A 19,838-nucleotide genomic window follows, 5' to 3' on the forward strand; every position below is an offset into this window, starting at 1 on the left:
AGAGAGATTCTAGTAGTATTTAGTTGGGTAAGCTAGACTACTGCTTAACGTTTGATTTAAATTGGACTACTCGATTTATTTGCATCACAACAAGTTGTGGTCATTGTAACACAAGATTGTGCACTTATATTCGAAATTCAGTTCAATAAAAAGTCTATTTTAACCTTTTCAAGATTTTTTTCATTGTTCTTAGACATAGTTATAATACGTTTCATATATGTTAGGGTTATAGGACTAAAATACCATTACCAAATCAAGTGTAACCATATAGTACTGTAAAGACCGTTACATTTTTTAAACAGAGTAAATTAATTCTGATCTCGAAAAGATTCGAATCACGGATCTTCCACTTGCTAGTAAGATTTTCTAACCCTTTACTTCAAAAGAGCACTAACTAGGGAATACTATGTTTCCTTACATTCTCAATCACCTAAACAACAACTAGGGAAAAGCGCGACATCTGATTTGACGAGTCAATCATATCCAAGTGCTAAAGAGTTATCAGGCGCTACTCTAGATTATTAAATTTCGAGAAGCAAGAATGAACGCCATTTTATTTCATATCTGGCCTCCCAGACAGTACAGTGGTTATAGTAATTTACTCTGCGGTACCAAAGGGCCTCTGTTCGAATCCCGAAGGAAGCACGGATGTAAATTCTTTGCTTTAGGATAATGGTGGCCTATTATTAGGTGCCTCTATAATAAAATGGCCACCGCTTCCGGCCTTAGTAGTGATGAAGGCTTAAAAATGGCTAGTGCGCTTCGTAAAAGAAAGCAAAAAAGAAAAGAAAATCATATCTAAAACACTACTGCAGCTTCCATTCAACCCACCTTTTTTTATCACTTTCACTCATTGGTAAGAGTTATTTAGCATAGGAGATGACCAGTTTACAAGGCTAAATGAACTGATGTTAAATAGCACTATATAAATATATATATTTAAATATTCATAGCATGCAATCAAAAAATAAAGGATGTTGAAAATTCTGCCTCACTGAATTTTTTTCATGAACATTTAAGCGAGTTTTAAATAAGCAGAAGAAATGGATACTGCGCTCTCGATGTTGTTTCGCTCTGTCATGTTTGGATACTAGCTTTCAAGTCAGTAAAGAAGAGTAGTTACGATGGCAAGGCTGTCAAATAAAATAAAGCGTTGAAAATTTTCGCGCTCACCATTTTGAAAGATAATATAAAGAGGGAAAGAGTGGAAGGTCAAAGAAGAACAAGATAACACTGGAACTCACACGTAGGGAAGTCCCAACATATGGCGAGAAGTTCGCGCATAAACAACTTACTCAACTGCTTTTCACGAGCGCTAAAATTTACACTCTCTTCGAAACAGTTGCCCTTCCAAAAACAGCAGCACCTCCTCCTTCCGATACGGAAGCTGAAATGAATAATGTAGCTTGTTATCTGAATCACAACCGAGTTTGTTCATATGAGACACTACTTGCTTGCCCTGTCAGACGGTTGTGAGACTATAGCTAAAGTTTATTTGGTAAAATATGCTGACATTCGAGCATTTATTAACTCTCAGCCAAGTTTCATTTGCGCTGACATGTTTTTAAATAAATATTTGTCTTTCAGGGAATCTAGTTAGAGAATGAATTATTCTGATATTATTTTTCTCTTTCATCTCTTTACTTTCAAGGGGGGAAAAACTAATTACGAAAAGAAATTTCTTTCCTTTTTGCTTCGTTTCTCTTTCTTTTCCCCTTCTTTTTTTCTCCCTTCCTCTAAACGAAGATCGAAACTAGCAAAATACTTCCGAGTCCAGTGTTTAAACGGCGCTTATTGCTATTCATCACAGTCATGAATACGCTGCATTCTCATAAAGTCAGATGTAAAGCTAAGAATAAAATTACTGTATTGTTTGCAAATACATAAAGAACGGAAAAATTCATACATAAAAAAAGAGTCGTACTTTAAATAATCGACGTAACGAATTCATTGAACCCATATTTTCACTTGCATGCATTAGATTAATGAAAAATATATCAGATTGAAAATTAGACTCATAAATATCCCATGCTACCAACTAAACATGCATTCGAATACTCATATTTCGTAATGTCAGGGGACAGTTTCGAATCCTGTAATATTGCAAAGTTTATAGAAAAAGAACCAAATTAAATTGGAATTGAATATCGACTAAATGGAAAAAGCAGATAGAAAACTATTAAAGCAGAGAAAATACCATGATTTTTTAATCTCTTTTTGATGGCACTCAACATAATGAGTCTTCGCTTCGAAGTGCCTATCCTATTATTTAAAAGGAGTGAATGCAATTTTCATTATGATAATAATTCAGCATAAGGTTTCCTATTCGTAGCTGGTGCTAAGTAAGAGAAAGAAAGACAAAGAATTCAAAACAGGAGTCGTCAGGGTATTCTTCTAAGTGATTACTCATTATTTTAAAGCAATCATTTCTTCCATCATTTGATTTCTAATTATTGGTGTTTATGACCATTTATTCAAAAATAAAGTCTGTGCTGTTTCTTTTTAGTTAGATAAATAATATATGAGAGAAAAATAGGATAATTAAAATTTTGCAATTTACATTACTTTTTTTAATGCTCTTTATTTTTTTATTTGTCTAATTCGATTTTTTCTTCCTTTTTAATTTAGCCGGCTAACTCAATTCTTAAATATCTTTGGTGTTTTTGCTCCGGGGCTCACAACAAACTTCAGTTACATAGGCATCAGTATAAAGTCATTAGGTTTTTGGAGCAGGAATACATTAAAATTTAATCGTAACCTTACTGGGAAGTGAAGCCTAATTTTCATTTCCTATCCAGATTCTATCCATTTTCTATCCACTATACCACAAAAGTACATGAAAGAATATCTTTACTTTCTTACAAGACTGTTTTTCTTTCATTACGATCAACATTTGTATCTCCAAAACTCAAATGTAGGCAAGCATATATTATTCTCTATTAGACATTTAACATGTTTAAAGGTGATCTTGGATGTTCGTTCAGAAAAAGGTCCAGTGGAATGAAGACGAGACTGTGGAAAGCCTATATTTTCCACAAAATTGATTTTTCAAAAACATTTGCATGATTTTTGGGGAAAAAAAATCATGCAATATACTACATGCGTTAGTGTCTCGTCTCAACATGCGCTGACAACCTTCATGTTGATGGTGTTAGTGTATTTAATTACGGCAAAGCACACGAGGGCTATCTGCCTAAGGGGAGGGATGCCTTCGTGGAGGACTTTCTAAGGGAAACTGGCTCGTATACACGTTACACATGGGGACAATCACGAAAACGCCCATGCAGCCAGCCCGTTCGCGGGATTCGAACCTCCGACCGAACTACCAGTGTTCAGTGACTTTACCGCTCGGCCACTGGTGGGCACCTTCATGTTGAAACCGCTGATGTGTTGCACTAATGTACTGATTAAAAATTAGTTACCTCCGTATTAAGAAAATTTAAATATAGTTCACTATTAAAGGCATTTAAGTCCACAAGCCACGCGAAAGATTGTACGATAAGCTGGTTGAATCAGTGTATCTCAAATATGTAATCAAATATGAATCGTTTTGGGACCTGTAATGCAATTCACCTTTGTACATTACATCATTTTGTGTTATCTTAGCTTCATCTATCTGAACACGTTCGGATCGATGGATTGTGTTTCGCAGCATTTTACAAGAAATTAAAAAATGACATTTCTGTTGATATGGAAGGAAAGCTTGTTGAAAATAGCAAGAAGATGGATGCATGCTATGACATTTTAAAATTTGTTGGGAGCCGTTAAAAAATACTTCACTTTCTCAGAAATACTTAAAAACGTAATACCATTAACATTTACTAAAATTTTTACTACTCTTCGAGGTGCTGATGAAAAAATTTCGATACTGGTTAAAGGCAATCTTCTTCATAACTAGTTCGGAATGTTTTACTACCTTCCAATACCTTTATTTATTTTGTCTGCCGGAGCAGTTTTAAGTCATCTAGTTGTTTAAAATCAGGTACCAAAAATAAATCTGATAGATGATTATAGTTCTTTTATTTCGAAACCCCAAAAGTTAACAGTTAGTTTGTAGGGTCTTATTTGGTTTTACTAATATTTATTTTAATTTGTAAGCCCTTTCTGAATTCTCTTATTTTCCCTCGCATTTCCTCGCCAGGATGCAAATTAATTAGGCGGACAAGAATATTTAAACTGTTGGAGCAAAAAGTTTGGACAGCGTGATTTCGCTAGTGAAAGCGAAGGTTTGCTGCACAGCTGTCCTATAGTTGTTAATCTTAGTAGCGGCTACGCAGTCTGCACGTCTGGTTAGTATATCGCCGGTATAGGTTTTTCAGTCAGCCTGTTATATTTAATTGAATTATGTAGTCTAACACTACATCGTTTCCTTTTAAATTTATTGTTTTAAGTTCTCTCCTCATGCGGATGGTGTTTTGGTTGTAAGCACCTAAGTCCGTGTCATCTGTTAACTAGTTTTTGATAAATATAAAAGGGTCTTTTACACCCTTTCTCTGTTGCATTCATCTTCACGCCTGCGCGGGAATCCCCAAGATTTAACATTTAAGTAGATCTAATTACCATTTTATGATAGCAAAACATATTAGATTTCACAAGTTCATTTTGATTGGTTTTTGGATAGCACATTGCTCTTTGATGTATTTGTTAATCTGAGAGTTCTGGCGTCATTCTTGTAATAATTTTATTTTTAAAATCCTATTGTTATCTATTGTGGTTTAACGGTGATGCTAGAAAAATATCGAGAAATAATATACCGTACGTTTAGAATAAGTGCATCATACGAATACTACATTTTATCTAATTTCTACCACTATTCAGATTTTAACAGTTTATAATTCATTTATATTTTAAACAATTCATATTTTTATTCTCCGAAGATGTACTATAAGGTATTTCTCTCACTTTCCTAGCGTGCCTTCGTGGCGTAGTGGTTCTGCACGCTGGGCCGGTATTCCAGAGGTCCGTGGTTCGATTCTCGGCGAAGGCGGTTGCTACTTTTCCAACTCTCCGGTCTCAAAATAACTTAATATCTCTACAGTACATGTAATATTTTGAAATATCTGAAAGACAGATTCTAATGCAAAGACATTATTTATATTTTTTGTAGTCATAGGATACTAAACTGATATCGTATAAAAGAGTCCTAACCGATATTTAAAAAATCATTTATTCATAGTGCGTCAAACAATTATACGCAATGTAACTAAATGATTTTTTTTTACATTGCATACATTTCAGAAATAAACTGGCTACCATGCAGCATCTACGCATGCCGTGTTCAAGTGAAAATAGTATGAAATTCTGATGCAAACTTACCTCTGGATTTTTTTTAATATTATTATTATAAAATCAGCAAAGATACGAATAACAGGTAAGCGGATGGAAGTCATACATCTTAGTTTTTAGCCTGTCGACTAACGAGCAAGGTGTCTGTTTGATTTAACAGACATCTAGTCCGTGAACCTACAGGCCTGTTATTCTATACTCAGAGGACATATGATTTTTGATGCTGGAGTACAACAAATATGTTTTTATTGTAAGAACTACACGTCGAAGTCTCCATTCTTAATCTGGTTACATAATATGATTTTATTCCTCATAGAAGGAAGAGGATTTACCTGTTTCAGTTAACGATTAAACGTTTGTTTACCGACATATTGAGCTTAGGTGGATGATAAAACAGAGCAAAATAATGCACAAAAATTAATTTATGATCAAAATGTGCAAGAACATCATCTTATAATGTTTTCTATCATGTTTGTGATCATAAACATTCATGCAAACGCACTTCTCCAAACAAAATTATGAGAAGCCTGTGATTAGGAAAAAATAGCAGAAAGAAAAACATATCCGAATAAACTCTCAGACCGGAGTTTTTACCCAAGCGTGCAAACGAAATCAAATTTATGGAAAAACTATAATCGTTAATCAATGTGAAAGACTGCACAAATCTTATGAAACTGATAGCAATATAGTTTCGTTTCTTGATGCACTTATGCTATGAAAACTGTACCATTTAATGAGAGTACTTCTTTTGAGTTAAATAGGCATTAAATTTGATGATTAAACACATATGCCAACAAATGACATCCGGACCTTTTAGAAAACATCCATTAGAGAAGATCCCTTAGCTTCCTTGAAAATTTTGGAAATAAATACAATCACGGAGATTTCCAGTAACTTACATAATTTACATATTAAATGAGAATCAAGAATTTAGTGCTAAATATTATGTAATTTCTCTCTTCTTCTTGTCCCCTCTCTTTGTATGCTTAATTGATTATGACAAAGCATGTGAGAGTTAGCTACTCTATGTAGGATATATCTTCAAGGAGAAGGTTTTAAGAGAACTCAGTTCATATTCACATTATACCGGAAGAATCACGTAAAACCCAAGTATACAGTCCCTTTGCCTCGAGAATTCGACTCAAGTCGAACTATGTGTGTTCAGAGATTTTATGCACTTAGTCACTGGTAAGTTAGAACTGATGAAAGCCTGTGTTAACGAGAAAATTTAAAGTGATCTTACTAACATGGCCACAAGTGAGCCTTTGTTTCCTGCATTGTTTTATTGACAACATATATACTACAAATACAAGCATATATGCTGCCTTTTCCACCAAATTTCAGATATATGAGTTGAGAAATAAAGTTTCATAAGTTAGTTCATACGTCCACATATCAGTTAAAGAATACAAACCTAGGATGAAAGTCTACTAACTTGAAAACTTCAAAACTGGAGTAAAAAACCTGGAAGTAATTTTAAAAAGTGGAATTTCGCTTAATCTGATAGAAAAAAGATAACGAGCAAATAATTAGCCAGCAAAGGTGCACAATGAGTAGTCAATTGATCTATGGTAAAGAATGGAATTTCTGAGACATGACGAAATTTTTACAATCATTGAAGATTTCTACTGCTGGCAAAGAAGACTATTCTTGCACCCATAAGTATTTTCATGCGCTCTGATATAAAATGTTCTACGTATTTTGGATAATATTGGATCAATACACTGAAAGTACTGAACATGCTTACAATCCAAAGAAATAAGAACAGGCGAAACCTCATCTTGTAACACTTTATAATAAATTTACTTTTTTAATATCTTATATTGTTATATGTTAAGACAATGTTCTGGTATAAAAAGTCATGGCAGGAAAACAACGTGAAAAAGGAAACTAAAATGTTAATTATGCATTAAATTTGGCACGTAATGCGTATATATTATACCAGTTTAAATACAAACAGCCTTGTACTCCAGCATCTGTTTTAAACGTCAAAAAAATCATAAAAAGTGTAGACTCATAAGTAGATAGCTATACTAGCTATAATTAGACCTTGCTCGTTAGTTCATGGACTAAGAAAAAAAAGCAAAGTAGAAGTTAAACCACCTTAGCTTGTAAACTGTAGCCTTCTTAATTAACGAAATACGTCAGAATTAAGGTAAAAATTTGTAAAATGTTTTATTTAATGTTTAGGAATATTTCACATTTTATTTCAAATACATTCAAAATATGCTTAAAATGCCGATACTAAATACAAACATACAAATTTCTCAAATATTTCGATTAAAATTTATTATCGGACATTTTAAGCAAAATGATAATTTTCATTCTTCAAATTAACCGTAAGACATAGTCTAGGGGGGGACTGCTGATTAGTTTTCAACCATTTATATGCTTATACAATTTCATTACAGTTGATATGAAGTAGATATAACAACAGTAGCATTATTAATTGATAAATTTGTAAGAATTTTTCTAATGGCGTTTGCACTATAGAAAATACACTACCCTCCAAAAAGTTAAGGAACAGCATGTTTCTCACCATTATAAAAATTTCAGTATTTAAATTCCCATTTTATATGCATGATAGTAACGACGTTTAAGAAAATGTATGCAAAAACAATAGCTATTATTTTTATTTTATAGAAATGAATGTTTATTATAGTTTATATATGCTTATTATAGTTTATATATGCTTATTATAGTTTATATATGAATGCTTAGTATAGTTGAATAACGAAGTTTAAAAAAAATGTATGCAAAAACAATAGCTATTATTTTTATTTTATAGAAATGAATGCTTATTATGGGAGTTGGAGAAAAAATTCCAAACATTTTAAGTTTTGTTCATGACTATTGATGTTTAATTGTTATTAGCAATTTCGTTGACAATATCCACGAAAGTCTATCAATGTTCAGGAGAAGTCATTTGCCGGTTCGTTGAGGTGACAGGCTATCGGATGTGTGGAAATGGGGACGTGACAAGCTGGTGCTGCTAGACGTCTCAGTATCTCTTAAAGTGTGGTCCGCCGACTATGGAATCAGTAAGAATCCGATGATTCTGTGTCTAGAAGACATGTTCCAGGCAAACCAGAAATTACAACACCTGTGGGAGATCGCTATTTAGCCATTTCGGCTCGAAGGAAGAGTAATATCTCATAGCATCATCTCATGGTTCCTCATCTCATGGAAGATCAATCAGGGGCAAAAGGAACGAGAATCTCAGCTCAGCTATTATAGTCCGCAGATGCTTGAACAATACAAGCCTGTATACAAGACAATCATTTCTGTCCCCTTGACCCGAGGATACAGATGTGCCCGAGTATGTTGGGTAAGAGAACATGACTGCTGGACCACTCAAACAATGGGTGTCTATTCTCTTCACAGACGAGTCCAGGTTCACAATGAAGAAAGATTCAGGTCGTCAGCTGATCTGTAGGAACAACACACCAGATAGAACCAATCCCACATTGTGCAAAGACATATTTACAGAGGTGGTTGAAAAATGTTTTGGGTTGGGATCTCTCTCGGTGGTCATACTGACATGCATGTGTTCCATGGAGGAACTTTGACTGGTGGAAGATATAGAGAACGATATCCTTGATCAATATGTCCATCCATATGCCGCTGCTATTGCTTCAGGACTTCTTGTGATGAACGGAAATGCGCGACCGCACCGAGCTGGGGCTGCTGAAGAGTATCTTCAGGGTCATGATATGGAGCGGATGGAATGCCCAGCTAAATCCCCAGACCTGAATCCGATAGAGCATCTTTCGGACTATCTCGAGAGATAGGTTGCTACTTTAAGTCCTCCTTTGGGGTCGTCAGATGAGCTTTAATAAAGATTACTCCGTGTCTGCTCGTTGCTTCCCATTTCACTGATCGACAATTTAATTGACAGCATGAAACATCGCTGCCGCCAATGTATTGCATCTAGAGGTGGACACATTCCTTATTAGAACCCATTTTTGTAATGTTACAACTACATTTTTCCTCAAAAAACTGCGATGTACCGTTTCTAGAAGATTGGATTTCTGTGCCAAGAGTGCAAGTTTTCGTTGTAATTTATTTTTGTATTGAATTTAGGAAACATTCTATGTCGCATTCATTAAAGAACTGTTTAGTGAACATAGCCTCTAAATTTCTTTTCTCTGTGTTGCTTCATTCTCAAATGAGACACAAAAGACGTTTGGAGGGCAGTGTATATTATTCCTTCCCAAAGTTTCAACAAATTAAACAAATGAATTCTCTGAAAATATAATGTAAATATCTAAAAATATTTAATCCATTGAGAGGTGTGTTGAGATCCATCACTGACATTCCACTTTCAGACAAAGTAAATTAACAAACAGGAGAAATGTTTCTTTTTGAAAAAGATGATGACTTGCAATAAAACTCGCTGTCTTCATAAATATCAACATTTTTATAGCCTTTTTACCTGAATTTTACCGCATTTCATTAATATCATTAATTAATTCAACAGAAAATTATTTTACTTTATTACTGAAGCAATTAAAATGTAAGAATATTCAGCAACCTTTCTTATATAATTATCATTTACATCACTTTAATCAGTATCCTTGGAAAGGTAATCAGTTTCCTAATGATTGGTTAATTATTTATATCAAAGTATTCGATGGTTGTCTGTCTAAGAATAAGGATACCTTCATGAAGCGGCATATGGGTGGGAAAATGTTTCATGTTTCTGTAATTTGGGACAATTCCAGGAAATGCAACCGGTGTGTTCTTCCAATGGGAATTGAGCTTTAGCTATTTTGCCACTGCTAGAATGATTTCTTAAAACAGAATTAGCAAGCTGACAATGACTTCAGCCATTCGGCCGCTAATATACATACGCCTTAGAACAGAATTATATTTTCTCTTGAGTGTCACTTAAAAAATTTAAAGACCTTTGACATTAACAAATTTAATGATACTGAAAACATAAATTTATGGTCCTTAATAATGCGTTCTATAATGTGGAAAATCAATTCATGTTTCACCTTTTTATGCCATAAACTCATTATTAGGTTGGGTTAGGTTAGGTTATTTAATTACGGCAAAGCCTCGAGGGCTATCTGCCTAAGGGGAGGGATGCCTTCGTGGAGGACTTTCTAAGGGAAACTGGCTCGTATACACGTTACACATGGGGAAAGCCACGAAAACACCCATGCAGCCAGCCCGTTCGCGGGATTCGAACCTCGGACCGAACTACCAGTGTTCAGCGACTTTACCGCTCGGCCGCTGGTGAGCCCCATCATCATTAGATAAACAAGAAACATGTTCAACATGATTATGAGGGAGGAAGTATAACATTCAGTTTCTTGATAATCTACGTATAGATAAGAAGAAAATTCGCAGCATTACACATAACCACAACTCGAAAAAGCCCAACTAAATAACTCAAACAAATTTACAGTTAACCATTTTATAGACTCTCGAAAATTCGTAGCACTACGCACTGCCACAACTCTAAAATGACTCGATTAAATAACTCAAGCAAATTTTTACAGTTAGCCATTTTAGACAAACCTCACGAAAACTTAAAATTAACAAAAAGGTAAATGGTTAATCTAAAAGAGAGTATCATACAATTTAGCACTTGGTATAAAATGAAACTATTCAAATCTTTGAAAAGTCAAAAGCTTTTTATAATATTTAGATGAATGTAAGTAATTTAATTAAGTATTTAATTAAGTAATTATCTGCTTATGCATGATATTTGAAAAAAGGGGCTACACGCCAGTTTTCCTTAAATATTCGTCCTAGTGCATGTCAGTTGTAGAATGCTTCAAAATTAGGTAGAGATTATTACAGAAAGAGTTTCAATACATGGATAGAGCAGCTTTCTACACTTCTCCTGCCCCATATGCTGACCTATAAAATAGTGACCAATGTTGCCACTGTTTTATAAATACACTGTATATTTGAATTTTTATATGGCCTCGTATAACAAAAATTCACTAATTAATCAGAAAATAGGGACGGTGTTTAAAACTATTTTGATGCTGAAACATTGAAATCTGGCACTGAAACATAGTATTTCATTATTTCAGGGTTAAAATAATGTGTTTCACTGTTTCAGTGTCAACTCATTTGACCCTGAAATAGTAAAACACTGGAAACAAAATTTTCCTAATGAGAAGTTCTTATAGTTATACATATGTTCACGTAATATGTACAGCTAAAAGAAGTTTTATAGTTACATATAAATGCAAATAACTCAACAAAAAATTTACAAACAAATTTTTGCATAGATATTAATCATTAATAATTTTATAACGCTGGCTAAACGTTAATAACCAGCGCTGTTTTGCCCAGTATGAAACCATCAATTCCCAAAAGAAGAGGCTTCCATTTTGGCCTTTCTTTCTAATTCTCAGCAAAACATTTTAGTAATAGACACCGAAAAGTGATTGAAGTTAGTAAAGTCGTTCTTTACTATCTCTGGGAATTTTACACCTTTAAATTATACAGCATTTTGTATTTAACTTTTAAAGTAAAATAAACATTTTACTTATTGGATCTTTTGATCTACGAATACCACATAAAATCTTAATCAGCACCATCCACCCTTAATCATATCTAATAAGGAAAACTAATTCACTAAAAATAACTTCCTCATATAATGTCTATGGTCATCTTTTTCGAATACCTTGTAAAATATAGCTTCAGCTATTTAATGATCGACCAGTCGCAGTTCGTTTGATAGCTAAAACAAACCTTAAACTTTTTTGTTGCATAGAAAATGTTGCAGTAAAGTTTTAAATATTGAACTTTGGTAGGTGTTCAAGGATATTCAAGCCACTTCTCTATATTACGGTTCGATAATTACCCGCGCAAGAAAGTTACCACATTCTATGCATATGCGTGATTCAGAAAGCAAAAAAGCGTAGTGTCTTTATGTTTAAAACCGGTTCGAAAGTTTTCGAATAACTAAACAAATTACGTAGCGGCTTCTGACATCACCGCTGTATTTCAAAACGGTGGTTTAAGATCTGTAGTTTTCTCTCTCTCTCTTAAAGAAATATAAAAATAAATAAGAAACAGGCAGTGTTTTTGCAAGTTCCCATATCCCTATGCATTCAATTGTAAGCTATGGCGAAGCTGAAACAGTCCAGAGAGATTCTTTTGCGCAAAAACTTTTTTTAATTTAGAGCGCGATTTCGCCGGAAAAGTGTGAATGGTGCAAAATTATGTTGTAGTTATGTGGAACATGTAAGACCTTTACATTATATGTCCAAAACATACATCTATGGTTGCAGCATCTGTAAAACATTAATATTTATGCAACCTGATATATTTTACGTAAAGATGTGTTAAAAATTATGACGGATGATTAATAAAATTTTGAAATATTTTTATAAAATATTAAAAGTTTTAGCGAATGAAAAAGCCCTCAATTAAATAAAATAACTAACAAATATTTGAGTTAAAATTAAACCCAAAAGAAAGAGTTTTTGATGAGATTATTAAAAGATTTTAAGAAAATTTGTAATATTAGACATAATGCATTTTGAGTTATATCGGTTTTAAAATTCATGAATTTTATACACATATTTTTTGCACACTTTTTTTAAATAAAACTTAACCTTATTTCTCTCGCCTTCTTAGCGTGGTGTAGCGGTCAGCACACTGGGCCGGTATTCCAGAGGTCCGTGATTCGATTCCCGGCGAAGGTGTTGCTCAATTTTCATCTTGCCTGCTTCCAAAAAATCCTAATGTCTCTACAAGTGACGCCCGAACTAAAAGGGTGTTGGATGATGGTTCTCCTCACCCAGGATTTGGCGATTGGGTCCCCTAAAATCCCCAGTCGCCCTTTAAAAGGGGAAGTATATAAGGTATTTCTCCCGCTTTCTTAGCATGCCTTCGTGGTGTAATGGTTCTGCACACTGGGCCGGTATTCCAGAGGTTCGTGGCTCGATTCTCGGCGAAGGCGATTTCTCATTTTTCATTTTGCCAACTTCCAAAAAATACCTAATGTCTCTACAACCTTCTGAAAATAAGAAAACAAGTTTTTTCGTAGTTTTGTTCTATAATTCCTACATAGGATGCAATAAAATGTACAATATAACGAAATGTTTTACCAAAAAACGCTCATATAAACCTCCTTAAATTTAAAATAATTTATTTCCAAAATTCAAACAAAATTGTATACAGTTTAGTTTCATACAAAACCTAAACATAAATATTTATTACTTGTAAAGACTTACACAAAATATTTGCTGAAATCCAGTTTTTAAAAATAAAATATATATTAGGAGCTGTGGAAAACAAAAGGAGACCATTAGGAAACAAACAACAAAGGAAGACCGTTTGGAAAGCTTTCTTTTTTTTTTTTTTTTTTTTTTTTTTTTTTTTTTTAAGAAAGTTAAAAATATTAAGGTTTGAAGTTTGGGAATAGTTCTGGAATCGAGGAAACAGTATTAAAAAACCACACTATAAACATTTTGCATGCAATGAATTAAGAAGCTGGCATGTTAGCCTGCTGTTAAATTTAGTTTAATACAGAAGTTTTTAAGTTCAGACTCAAAAACTAATTAGAAATACTAACTGTTTTGAGTGGAGGGAAGACAAAACAATAGAAAAAGGAAAAAAGGGAGAACTAATCTAGATTCGAAGTAAAATGTAAAGAAATTGTTCTCCAGAACATTTTGTATCCCCAAATTTAACAACAATCTAACGTTAAATAAGAATTATTACACATTAACTGTAGAATCAAATCCATTATGATGGTTTTAAAGCTCAGGCTCCTAAAGAATTTTTATTACTAATTTTTAATTTTTTGAACGAAAGACAACAGAATTTGGGATAAATATGGAGTGAAAGATAAAATGCAGCAGAATTGCGCTCCGCATCATTTTGCATGCAATGAACTGAGAAACAATTACAAGTTAACCCGCTGTTAAAATTGCTGGCTGCTGTGCCGTGTGGCAGTTTTTAAATTCAGGCACATAAAATACTTTCACTAATATTTTGGAGGTGAAGTTGGGGAGATGAAAGATGAAAAAATTATGACTAGGTCTAAAGTCGGCAAAAGGAAGTATAATATTGTATGCAACAGTATAGTATGGTATGTAAAATATTTTCTTCAGAACAAGTATAGTATTGTATGCAAAATGTTTTTTAAAGACAAATTTGCATACGAAATTCAGCAACAGGCTAACGTCTAATAAAAATCGTCACAAGTTAGCCTGCTGTTATATCTCACACATAATGGAGAATTTTAAGCTCAGGCTCATAAAATATTTCAGTTAACATTTTTCGATTTCGAATGAAATTTTAAAATGTAATTCGCAAAAAGATTAAAGCTGCACTTTAAATTGAAACCTACCCTCTGTTATACATCCCATTAATATTTCGTCTTGAAGTTTACTTGAAAAATATACCCATAAAAATATTAATAATAAATTTTTTAGTGAAATTCAAGTTCATGGAGCATATAAAAATCTGAAAATGATCAGCAAATGCAATGAAAATTAATATGTTATTACTTTCGTCATCACTTCTTCGTTATCACTTCCAACAGAAAGCATTCATATGATATGTAATAAAGCTTGTGACTGGTTCGTGTGATGCACATTTGATACCTATGGGGTTTTCCTTGATCTGGTAAAGGTTAATGAGTTCAAAATCCCTAACAGACGTGAAGCGAATTATGGCTATGTCTGATAAAGGCTGACAAAGTCAGATAAAGGCTTAAATAAACTTTTTTTTTTTTACTAAATCGGAACTTAGAACATCAATGCAACGTTCTTATGCTAACAAAATACAGCACAGATCGTGATGAAGCAACTAAAGGAATAATAAATTTCCAGTTAAGACGTGAAATAGTAGTCTAAGACTGCACAATTAAATCTTACTCTACGTTGGCTCAGTAATTCTAACTAGAACATCAAATTCAAATGTCGGTAGCCATAATGCAAAGCCGAATAATTCAATTTATCAGAGCTAGCAATGAACTAACGAAACACGCATGTACAGCCTCTGTATAGGATCCAAAACTCTCAACTTAAATACTAGCTAACTGATTTGCATTCTGTTGAGAAAATGGAAAGGAGAAGCTATGGTAAAGGCTGAAATTATAATTAACTGGTTAATTTAAAAATAACCTTACATGTTTATCGGCTTTGCATACAATGACTGTATTTAGTAAAATTCCTCAAGTAATAATCAACTGAAAAAATTAATAAATAGTAAAAAATACCATTAGTTACGAATCTATGTCTTATTAAATGAAATAACAAAAACAGTCAAAAATTCTTTAAAATTTAAGCAATCAAAATTAGAATTCAGTACGTTCAGTTAACTTCAGTCATAATGCAAGAGAAGTTAAAGGAAATCATACACAACTGAATCCCATTCCTTAAGTTTTTATACCCCTCTTTCGAAAAGATCAATCCCACCTTTGTTAATTATACTGCTTAAAAAAATAAATATGCCAATAATTAGCCTTGTCCCAGTTTTCTTCATGTATTTGTTTTCATTTTTTACTTATAATTCTGCGTAATATATACTTATTTTCTGCATTTTCCAAAAGGTTTTGAATATGCCCCCGTGGCATTGTTCCTTCGCAGAAGTGATATGCAATAGAAAGTTTACATAAATTATTTATTTATTTAATAAAAACGTAAGAAAATTCCCAAGATTTAAAAATTTTCAGAATAGCTTCTATAGCTTAGATTTCATTAATTAATTTGAAAGAATGTGGCTTACTGAAGCATAAGACAATTTGAATAGACTCAGACAATTAATAATCACACAATCAAATACCCTAAATCGCAGTCTTAAGTTTGCTTCTTGAAAAAGAAAAAAAATTATGTTCAATGATATTGAATATATATAAAATAATCAAAATATACATAAAATAATAGCTAACATTATATTAAAACAAAGATTAACAGACAAGGACTTTTGGCAAGTATCTTGATAAAAGACAAATAATTCTTCATTACAGTATAATACGAGGATCCCGAAAAGAGTAGATAAAAGTACTGGTTTTAATTCACTTGAAATATATCAATGTTTAGTAAATGTAAAGTAATATTTTTTTTTTCTTTTTTGTAAGTGATTACCATGAACTTTTGACTTCTAATTCCTAACAGAAATAACTTCTAGCATTCAATTCCTACATATATATAAATAATTATAGTTGTAAAAACTAATTTCATTGTAACAATTATTCTGTGATTTTCTGACAAATCTAACAGTTTTGCAATAATTATTCACAAAATTAACTGTAATTTGCAATTCATTGAGAATTTTAACTGACAGTATGAATTCAGTTTGATCATTTATAGTGACATGAAGAAGCCTCATAGGCAAAGGAGAAACAGAGTTTGGTTTGAATTCATTTTTATTGCAGTTTGCAAAAAGTGGTTAAATGAGATTTAGAAACACGACTCAATGCATTGTTGGCGACAATTGTTTGGCGGGAGAAGAAGGAAAAGACTCACCAAGCGAGCCAATATGAGGTGAGCCGGATACAAACAACACATTGTGAGGAGGGAAGTAATCCATTCTACTCAGACTCTTCAGCAGCATTCAAACGGCGAGATTTCAGAAAATGTGCTGTTCCGCGCTCTTTGCTAACATGCCAGCTCGAATGCGGAGGTGGTGGGAGGATGCGGAGCAAAAAGAAGCCGAAGATCTTTTTGCTCCTCTTTTCCCATGAACGAAGGAGATATTTGCTTTCTGGAAAACTAAACACTCAAACCGCTCTCGGTGCTTTTTCTCTTCTTCCGGAGAAGCTATAACATATTCTCCCTTCCGCTGCAATACAACGTATCATGTTGTTCCAGAGCTACAATCCGAGAACTCAGAAGAAAAAAAAAAGAACCTCGTCTGTACATATGTCAAAAGGAACTGGCCTACGCAGGTCTGTAAAAATTAGCACTGAGGGTGACTCTATGCTATCTCCTGAACATTGAATTTCGTTCTTTCCCTTTAGAAAAAAGAAATGTAATCTACGTTATTTGTGGCCATTAATTTTACTCAAAACTCTTAATGGTTAATGTAAGGAGATAGGAACTTCAGTATCGATCATACAGAACAGGCAGTTCTGCAATAGGAAAGTTGGAGCAAGACTGAGTTTTGAAGACCCTCTAGCATTATTCATGACCCTTTTCATTGGTATGCTAGTTTCAGAAACCATATTCAGCATCAGACTTTGATTCAAGGACGGAATTTAAGCTGCACATATAATGCTCGAAACCCACGTGGAAGAGAATGCAAGTCGGGCTCTTTGAAGTTAGAGAACTAACCAAAGTCATAGACTAAAATATGGAAATTCTGCAGACTGATGTAATACTTTCCAATCTGTAAGTTGCAGAAAAAGAGGCTTGACAACGTTATTATCAGGGAGAAGAACGGATAAACAAGTCAAAAAATGAAGCCGTTTCTTCAGCAGGATTTCACACTTGCACCACAAGAAATGTGCATATTACGTAGTATTTGGTTTACATGTTAAGTAGTGAGTAAAAATCCTCTCGTAATAAATATATGAAATTATAAGTAAATCTGTGAGGTTCTCATACTCATTCTTGGGAAGACTATAATAGCATCAGTCTTTGGATTGGTAACGTTTCAGCTGAACTTCATAAGCATGGGCCTATTTTGAAACAGCGCAATGATTTTTTTCGCAGGAAGGGAACTTCTTCATAATCATACTTTTGACAACAGAGTGTTATTACATAAGAAGAAAAAAAATCCTCCCCCCCCCATTTAAAAATGAAATTCTCTCAGATTTTATTAAAACATAATCCACATTTATTTATGTAGGCACTTTTATAGTAAGGTTAGTCCATGGTAATTAATATCAAGGCTGAAAAAATGAAAAACATGATGAGAATACAAAACTTATTTCAAAACAATATAAAAAATTAACGTTTCAATATCAATTACAAATTTGATTCGAATTAGAGAGTAAGATTGCGCATTTTGCTTGAGGACGCCAATAACTATCCATCTGATAACAAATTATACAGCATTTCGATTGATCAGATTAGAAATTATATTAATTTTTCGTAACAGGTATTAATTGCATTAGAAAGCAGGTCAATTAAAAAAATAAACAGAGAAATTATTGAAATTCCTGTCAAACAAAAGTTGCCTTTACGAAGTACATTCTAACAAATACTGATACGTATTATCGTTGTCCATTCGGGAAATGCTGAAAACTTTCACATAACCAGTCCGTTTTGATAGATATTTAACACATAAAAGGAATTTCATAAAAATTTTTTAACTAATCAGCAACTTGGTAAAACCAATGTTAGAGTTTACTAAAGTGTAATATTCAGAATTTTTTCACAATTTAGGGAAACAGCGGATATAGTTTAACAGTTCATTTTCTATTCGTTCACAGTCTGGTACTTTCGAGCCTGTTTGCATTTTACAAAAGTAGTTTGTACTTCAGTCTTCCGAGAGCAGTAAAAGTGATAAAAGAATAATAGAGAGAAAACATCATAATGAAGTGTACTAATTACAGTTTTTGAAGATAACTAAAACACTGAGTGCTCAATCGATTTAATATGATATACAGAGTTGCCAACTCTCCCGATTTAGGCGGGAGACTCCCGATTTTCGACCGATCTCCCGCCAACCCGATTTACAACATATTTCTCCCGACTTTTTCTTATTCTTAAAATTTCTCACGATTTTTATGGAACTTGGCTTAATACTTTGTTATATGAACAAAAGTGATTTTGGACGTCTGAAAGCAATTGAATTTTCTCTAGATTATATCTAAAACAAAACCTTACGAATCAGATAACTTATGCTTTGTGAGTGAGAGCATTATACGTATCCCAGAAACGTCGTTCTCCAGTTCTCCAATGGGCATCGAACTCCACTGCGTGTCAGCTGGCATATATTAGCCAATGAGGACAAGGCAAGCTGTTATTTGGATGTTGTTTAGTTATTTCGTTCAATTTGTGCTGAGTTGTGTGAGTGCACGTGCCTTCGGGAAATAGTTTTAGAAATTATCATCTTTTGTTATGTCTGCGAGAATGAAATACTCGTGTACGTTTCAAAAATCGTACACAGTTGACTTTCCTTCCATTATTTCCTCAAGGAAATGTAATAAATTTGCGATGTGCACCGCCTGTCGTTGTGATTTTTCGAATTCGCAATGTGGAAGGGTGGATGTTCTCAAACATGTGCGAACACAAAAACACAAGGATAACATGAGTTGTTTTTTAAAAAAACGAAAAATTAAATTTTTCTTCGGAAACAAAGGACCAAAAAGTGATTAATGCAGAATGTCTGTTCTCTGCCTTTTTACTGGAGCACAACCTGCCACTGAATGCATCGGATCACGCTGCAGCTTTATTTAGAAAAATGTTTCCCGATAGTGAAATTGCTAAGAAATACTCAAGTGCAAGAACCAAAACAGGTGCAATTGTTAAAGAAATGAGTTTGAAAAATAAATCTTCAGTTATTGATTGCACAAAACAGCTCCGTTCTGCCTCTCTACGGATAGAAGCAATAATACCGATTCAAAACTGTATCCAATTGTTGTTTCTTTTTTTAATCCAGATTCTTAAGAAATTGAG

At 33.4% G+C, this 19,838-nt stretch overlaps 1 protein-coding gene across 2 annotated transcripts in view; it reads right to left on the reverse strand.

Annotated features, from left to right (window-relative positions):
* Window positions 1-19,838, reverse strand: part of LOC118200798 (four and a half LIM domains protein 2-like) — a 332,872-nt gene that overhangs the window by 237,930 nt on the left and 75,104 nt on the right. The window contains exon 1 of one of the 2 annotated variants that reach the window (XM_085809011.1): window positions 16,740-16,796. The exons of the other annotated variant lie outside the window; for it this stretch is intronic. Within the exon in view, the coding sequence (XP_085665137.1) occupies window positions 16,740-16,781 (42 nt within the window). The 5' untranslated portion in view covers window positions 16,782-16,796. Of the gene's footprint in view, window positions 1-16,739; window positions 16,797-19,838 lie in introns of those variants that run through there. 2 annotated transcript variants of the gene reach the window in all.

Source organism: Stegodyphus dumicola, chromosome X2 (genome assembly GCF_044657685.1).
Source record: "Stegodyphus dumicola isolate Sdum_Otavi_A_Nest chromosome X2, ASM4465768v1".
NCBI classification, from domain to species: domain Eukaryota; kingdom Metazoa; phylum Arthropoda; class Arachnida; order Araneae; family Eresidae; genus Stegodyphus; species Stegodyphus dumicola.